At 40.0% G+C, this 7,854-nt stretch overlaps 1 protein-coding gene across 2 annotated transcripts in view; it reads right to left on the minus strand.

Moving 5' to 3' along the window:
• LOC124718957 (cleavage and polyadenylation specificity factor subunit 6-like) overlaps positions 1 to 1,996 on the minus strand; it is a 79,332-nt gene extending 77,336 nt beyond the window's left edge. The window contains exons 1-2 of one of the 2 annotated variants that reach the window (XM_047244624.1): positions 1,724 to 1,996; positions 1,359 to 1,637 (exon numbers count right to left, since the gene is read on the minus strand). In XM_047244624.1, the coding sequence (XP_047100580.1) occupies positions 1,359 to 1,618 (260 nt within the window). In that variant the 5' untranslated portion in view covers positions 1,619 to 1,637; positions 1,724 to 1,996. Of the gene's footprint in view, positions 1 to 1,358 lie in introns of both variants that reach the window. The other variant, XM_047244625.1, reaches the window with a different exon arrangement.
• Positions 1,997 to 7,854: the final 5,858 nt, after the last annotated feature.

Genomic DNA, 7,854 nt, shown 5'->3' on the forward strand with positions numbered 1-7,854 from the left:
GAGAACAATAAAACAATTCCAGTATCAACATTTATAACATGAAATATAATGTAAGCCTTAAAAGTTTTCAATATTAAATCCAATAAATATTTTTCCTTACATTATTTTTCCCGATTTTAAGGTGTGTGCATGTAACACCCGTAACTATGGAATTGCCCCCAGATGCACAAATGTCAGTAGAACAAAATTTGTTCCTTTCAATTGTTTGTCCTCTAATGTGGACAATACATGTGTATCAACGTATTTCAGTTGAACATTACAATAAATCAGATATTTCCACTGTAAGGGAATCATACAAGAACAAGATTTAATGAGGAGGAATGCTCCTTTAATGCCACTAGCTGCAACATGTGCAATTCTTTTATTCATTTGTGAATGTTTTTAAACAGCCACTGTACTACAAAAATATCAATGCCGGACTCAAGTTTTTTACTGTTTTTCAGGTTAAATGCTATGCTGCAAAGTAACCTCTGCCAATGGAACATTTAAAACCTAAATTTCATACTATATTGAATTTACAGAGGTGTACATTAATTAATGTTCCTTCCAAGAGCTGACTGTGCGGCAACTGAATACTTTTTATGAAGCCAGTACCACAACCATTCCGTTTAATATTTAGTAGAGATCTATGCATACGGTAATTTTATTACATTTTTCTTGCATTCTTCATGGAGCCATATGCTGTGAGAAAACCACAACATAAAGCAATTGATGGATTTTACGCAGCATTAGTGCAGCTCCATCACCAAACCAATTCACCGATGAAGAACAATAACTCCCTCTGCTCAACTACTTCAATTTTTTTTTACATTATTTTATTGAAGCATACTGATAGCCTGTTTCTCCAGAAAAAGATCTCATTACACTCATCAACAACATGTGTAACATTGAATCTGAATCTTATAAAAAGGATAACAGTTTCAGTATTTTACCCAACAATCATTTAACATTTTTGCACAAAGATATGAACGGATTTTAAAATAGAACCATGCAAAAAAAAAGGCATTTCACTGTATAATAAAATGGTACCCACATGAAAAAGGAAGAAAGACAAGAGTTCATTGCTGACCCCTGGCAATGTAAATATCAAATCGGAGAGCACAAGCTCAGAAAGGGCAATGACTGGAAGAAAAAAAAAAAAAAAAAAAAAAAAAACACGCTACATACAAATTTTAGCCTACTGGGAAATCATCTGTTGCAGTAACCTATTCTGAAAGTACATGTTTAACTGTAGTGAAACCGAAGGGCGCTGGAGTTGTTACGGCTTTGTTTCAGGAAGTTCAGGATTGGTAGCATCTAAAAAAATTTACGACGCGAAAATAAAAAAAAAAAAGAATCAGCTGTTTCTTTGTACTTACTTGTTGGGATCTTCTTGATCTGGGGGAGGCAGAGACGGTGGTGGACCGGACGGCAACGGCGGCGGTGGTAAAGGAACACCCAGCAAAGAGGGGGGTGGTTTGTTCATTGGAGGCAATGGTAATGGTGGAGGAATTGACGCGTTGAACTGCATACCACAGGTAGGCAACGGAATGTTGAATGCTGGCGTTGAAACAACTGGGGGTGGACTCGATGGTAATATCGGAGCTGGGTCCGATTCTCCTGGCAATGGTATATCCATTTCGACGCCAGAAGGTTATCTGAAACAGGTCGAATTTAATCCCCAAAGCACATTCTGCGTAAGACTTCTCTTCCTGTTTCCATGAGGGAGTCATGAAATTTATACCTTTCAGACTGCAAAAGATCAATATTATACAAAACCGATTGCACAGTTTACACTTGCTTTATCCTCTCCCCCAACATCGGCGCGTTTGGAAATACGTTTAGAAGACGATACCATTTCTATAAACGGTAGCCAACTACACGTACGTGATATAAGTTCTGTATATTGTTATTCAGCTTCAGTTTCTCTAACCAAATAACAACACTAATGCACTTTTTCTCCTTTAACAAACATTAAATAACATTCATAAACAAGCACAATTCGCCATTATACTACTCAGCCATTTCAAAGATAATGTATGAGCATGAATGCCCGTATTAAAGACGTAGATCCGTAATAATTTTTTTAAACCTGAAAAAAAATTCTAGAACTGAAATCTTTCAAATATTTGAGATGAAGTTGAGTCAATGGAAATTAAATTATGAGAATTTAGATGTAGATGTAGAATGTAAAATGTATCAAAAATAGTTTTGGATTTATCACCGTAATAGCAGTTGCCAACCAATACACCTTCGGTAGATTTTTTTTCGTGATCAGTGGTTGTTAGTAATAATAGATAATTAAGTATTAGTTTGAAGTTCAGAGTTTCATAGGTAATTAAGTCATATTGACCAGAATATCAGTTCTCACAAGGGTCCAGTATGGACGAAGACTATTTCCCAGACATACAACGAGCAACGCAACGAAAACTTGCTCATTAATCACCTCACTATAACCCATGGAGGCTAGAAAAAAATCTGTTCCACAGAAGTAGGGCGAAGAAATGGATTACACGTATAAACACTTAAAGGCTTCAAACGCACTGAGAGAGTGTTATTAGCAGGGGGCAAATTGTCGTTCGTAAACAATTTTCGAATGCAAAAAAATCGATTTCATTTTACGGTTTAGCTTTTTTGTATTTACAGGAGGTAGATACTATATACACGTATTAGAGAAGCCATCTAACTCACATTAAAGTACATACGATTTATGATAAGGTATCAGACACTGGGGAATTTATCAGGGCGTACTGGGTTCCAAAAATGCACGATTTCCAAATTTATATGCGACGTATTGCTTACCAATACTCGCCACATTGGTTTTTTTAATACATAATAAGTATAAATAAACCTTTTGAATTGGCAGCTATTGTACTAACGGAGCTGTATGTGTACCGATCACCGAGTGGTGATAGGGACACTTTCCTCAGTCAGTTAACTGGTGTCCTGGAAACATTCTCAGCTCCCAAAAATTAAATAAAAAAATATGGAGACGTTAGTTTTAACACGGTGTTGAGGGTGAAATTAGTAACAACTTCCTAAACATTTTGAACACATTTAGCGTGGTACAAATGGTAAAAGCTGCCACTAGGGCCTCAAAAAGATCAGCAACAGTCGTAGACCATATATGTTTAAAGACATTGAAAGGGAAAACAGAAATATTTATAACAATTATTATCCTTTCTCGTCATCGCCTTCATATCATAGTTTACTTTTAACGTCACTGGCAAATTTTTGTGTATAACCTCAATTCTTTCATTGTGTATACCTTAATAAGCAACTTAACAATGCTTAGTTCCTTATTTAACCATTAAAGACATGGAGAAATATTTATGTATCACCTACATTATTTTATTCTTTTGTTCTTCTATTAAGTGTACTTTAGTTAGATCACGTGCAGTGCAATTATGTATTATTCATTTAGACGTCCAGTTCTGTAGGACCAAATTGAGGAGTAAATCTCTAAGGTCAATGTAAATATGTTTCGTAACATATGAATCATAATTTATAAAATCTCTTGTACATTACACGTGACGCAATGATTTCATCCAAATCCTTAAAGTTGGATGAATAAATAATAAAAATAATAATAATGTGATAATTCTATGTGTTTACCACCAACCTGTGGTAATGTCCTAGAAAGAGTCTCAGCCTCCAATAATAATGTCATAATATGTGGAGACATGAATGTTAAACACAGGTGTTGAGGGTAAATTAGTAATAACTTCCTCCACATTTTGAGCACTTTTGGCATGGCACAAATCATTTATACCGCTATGAGAGTTTCAAAAAGTTCAGCTTCAATTTGAGGCCATGTACTTATGAATAATGACAGAGAAAACTGTAAAGTATTTATGACAGATCTTGTCATTTTGGATCATTACTTTATCAGATAATAAAGTTAAAGACAGGATCTGTGAAAAAAAAGATATTTTTTCTAGGGCATTGGAAAATCAAACCTATGATGACGTGTAAAGGGCTACACTAATACACAGTTCCTTGAGTACTATCACAGGTATAAAAAAATGTGCAGGAGGGTACTGCTTGCTGAAAAAAAATCTATGAAAATAGAAGGATAACTATAGGTATTAGGAAATCCTCAAGGACACTTAAATTTCTCACCTCTTTGCTAAAGGGCTACAGTAATACTCAGTATCTCATGTACTATCACAGATATAAAAAAAAAAATTGCAGAGGGTACAGCTTGCTGGAGAAAAATGAAAAAAAAATCTATGAAAATAGATAACTGCAGGTATTAGGAAGTCGTGAGAGATACTTAAGTTTCTCACATTTTTGGTAAAGGGCTGCATTAATACACAGTTCTTTGAGTAGTAGCACAGGTATAAAAAAAGTTTACAGGAGGGTATTATTTTCTGGAAAAAAATCAATGCCAAAATAATACACTCCTGGAAATGGAAAAAAGAACACATTGACACCGGTGTGTCCGACCCACCATACTTGCTCCGGACACTGCGAGAGGGCTGTACAAGCAATGATCACACGCACGGCACAGCGGACACACCAGGAACCGCGGTGTTGGCCGTCGAATGGCGCTAGCTGCGCAGCATTTGTGCACCGCCGCCGTCAGTGTCAGCCAGTTTGCCGTGGCATACGGAGCTCCATCGCAGTCTTTAACACTGGTAGCATGCCGCGACAGCGTGGACGTGAACCGTATGTGCAGTTGACGGACTTTGAGCGAGGGCGTATAGTGGGCATGCGGGAGGCCGGGTGGACGTACCGCCGAATTGCTCAACACGTGGGGCGTGAGGTCTCCACAGTACATCGATGTTGTCGCCAGTGGTCAGCGGAAGGTGCACGAGCCCGTCGACCTGGGACCGGACCGCAGCGACGCACGGATGCACGGATGCACGCCAAGACCGTAGGATCCTACGCAGTGCCGTAGGGGACCGCACCGCCACTTCCCAGCAAATTAGGGACACTGTTGCTCCTGGGGTATCGGCGAGGACCATTCGCAACCGTCTCCATGAAGCTGGGCTACGGTCCCGCACACCGTTAGGCCGTCTTCCGCTCACGCCCCAACATCGTGCAGCCCGCCTCCAGTGGTGTCGCGACAGGCGTGAATGGAGGGACGAATGGAGACGTGTCGTCTTCAGCGATGAGAGTCGCTTCTGCCTTGGTGCCAATGATGGTCGTATGCGTGTTTGGCGCCGTGCAGGTGAGCGCCACAATCAGGACTGCATACGACCGAGGCACACAGGGCCAACACCCGGCATCATGGTGTGGGGAGCGATCTCCTACACTGGCCGTACACCACTGGTGATCGTCGAGGGGACACTGAATAGTGCACGGTACATCCAACCGTCATCGAACCCATCGCTCTACCATTCCTAGACCGGCAAGGGAACTTGCTGTTCCAACAGGACAATGCACGTCCGCATGTATCCCGTGCCACCCAACGTGCTCTAGAAGGTGTAAGTCAACTATCCTGGCCAGCAAGATCTCCGGATCTGTCCCCCATTGAGCATGTTTGGGACTGGATGAAGCGTCGTCTCACGCGGTCTGCACGTCCAGCACGAACGCTGGTCCAACTGAGGCGCCAGGTGGAAATGGCATGGCAAGCCGTTCCACAGGACTACATCCAGCATCTCTACGATCGTCTCCATGGGAGAATAGCAGCCTGCATTGCTGCGAAAGGTGGATATACACTGTACTAGTGCCGACATTGTGCATGCTCTGTTGCCTGTGTCTATGTGCCTGTGGTTCTGTCAGTGTGATCATGTGATGTATCTGACCCCAGGAATGTGTCAATAAAGTTTCCCCTTCCTGGGACAATGAATTCACGGTGTTCTTATTTCAATTTCCAGGAGTGTATATCATGCAGAAAATAAAAGCAAAATGTTGTGGGATGTTATAAAACAAGAAACTGGAAAAGGCACCCACAAACATAATAGCATACAAATCAAAGACAGTAATAGAATAATAGAAAGTTCCCAGGAATCAGCAAATTTTGTTAACGATTATTTCTGTGGTATTGTGAAGAATCTGTAGCAAGAGCTTCCTAAAACAGATGTAGCACCCACAATGACTTACACAGCAAGCAAAATGGTGTTATTTCTTGAAGTTAGAAAGACAGTACAACAATTAAAAAATGAATACAGCAGTCATAGATGACGTTCCTGTCTCTGTTCTCAAGGCGTTTATAAACAGCATACAAGGCCCATTAGTAAACATAATATGTCATTCTTGTAGTTCATATATTTTCCCAGAGTACCTAAAGCCTATAGCAGTGGTGCCCTTACCAATGAAAGGTAATGCAGAAAGCACTGAAAACAACAGGCCAGTTTCACTGCTGTCATCATTCTCAAAAGTAATACAGTAGAAGCAACCATGAAAGAGAGACTGATAACTTATGTGAGAAAATACAGCCTCTGTAACGAAGCATAGTTTGGTTTCAGAAATGGAAGAAGTGCATATCAGCCATTGCAGAGTTCACAAACTTGAAGCTCTTGATAGGGAGGATTGTGTTACAAGCCTTTTCTGAGACTTGGCAAAGGCTTTTGACACTGTGGACCATAAAATACTATTGAACAAGTTAGCGGCATTACGTATAAGAGGAATAGTGAATGAGAGCTTTCAGTCTTACTTGGAAAGGAGGGTATAAAAGGTGGAGGTTGTTCACATGTCTGCTGATGATAAATGTTTAGTGACAAAACAGTCAAACAAGTGATATATAAACATAGGTTTTCCTCAGGACACTGTATTGGGTTCAATTCTGTTCCTAAAATAAAAACAATGAAAAAAAAGATACACCATGAAGGAATTATCTGAATGGAATGGAAACTGGTAGATATGATGTAAAAAAAAAAAAAAAAAAAAAAAAAAAAAAAAAAAAAAAAAAAAAAAAAGGGGGTCAGAAAAACTGGATGTTTTATTCAAAAGAAAGAGATTCACAAAATTGAACAAGTCATTAATGTGTTGGTCCACCTCTGGCCCTTATGCAAGCAATTATTTGGCTTGGCATTGACTGACTGAGTTGTTGGATGTCCTCCTTAGGGAAGTCATGCAAAATTCTGTCCAGTTGGTGCCTTAGATCATCAAAATCCTGAGCTTGCTGGAGGGCACTGTCCATAATGCTCCAAACGTTCTCAATTGTGGAAAGATGTGGTGACTTTGCAGGTGAAGGTATGGTATGCCAAGCACAAAGATATGCAGCAGCATTATCCTACTGAAATGTAAGCCCAGAATAGCTTGCCATGAATGGCTACCAAACAAGACATAAAGTATCATCGAGGTACCACAGTGCCATAAGGGTGCTGTGGATGACACCCAAAAGGATCCTGCTCTGAAAAGAAATGGCACCCCAGACCATCAGTCCCAGTTGGACAATCATATGGTGGGTGACAGTAAGATTGGTAACCGACAGCTGTTGCAGGCGTCTCCAGACACGTCTTCCCTGGTCATCGGGGCTCAGTTCAAAGCGGGACTCATTGTAAAGAACTACTTAAAAACTAGGCATCCTTACTGGGCCAAGTGAGTATATCTAGCAGTTTATCATATATATATCAGGAAAAACATTACTATTTCAGTAGCAGTTCTACACACACACATAAAAAAAAGTTTTGCATCATTTCAGTTGTGAGAGTTCCAAAACCTGTACAGAAAATTGGAATAGGAATCAACATAAACACCATTTCCACCCTGTTTTTTGCTCATGAAAACCACACATTGCATGTTGTACCACCATACAGCGAGACCTTCAGAGGCTTTGGTCCAGATTTCTGTACACACCGGTACCTCTAATACCCAGGGGCAAATCCTCTTGCATTGATGTGTGCCTATATTCATTGTGGCATACTGTCCACAACTTCATCAAGGCACTGTTGATACAGATTGTCCCACTCCTCAACGTCGATT

Source organism: Schistocerca piceifrons, chromosome 10, assembly GCF_021461385.2.
Source record: "Schistocerca piceifrons isolate TAMUIC-IGC-003096 chromosome 10, iqSchPice1.1, whole genome shotgun sequence".
NCBI classification, from domain to species: Eukaryota; Metazoa; Arthropoda; class Insecta; order Orthoptera; family Acrididae; genus Schistocerca; species Schistocerca piceifrons.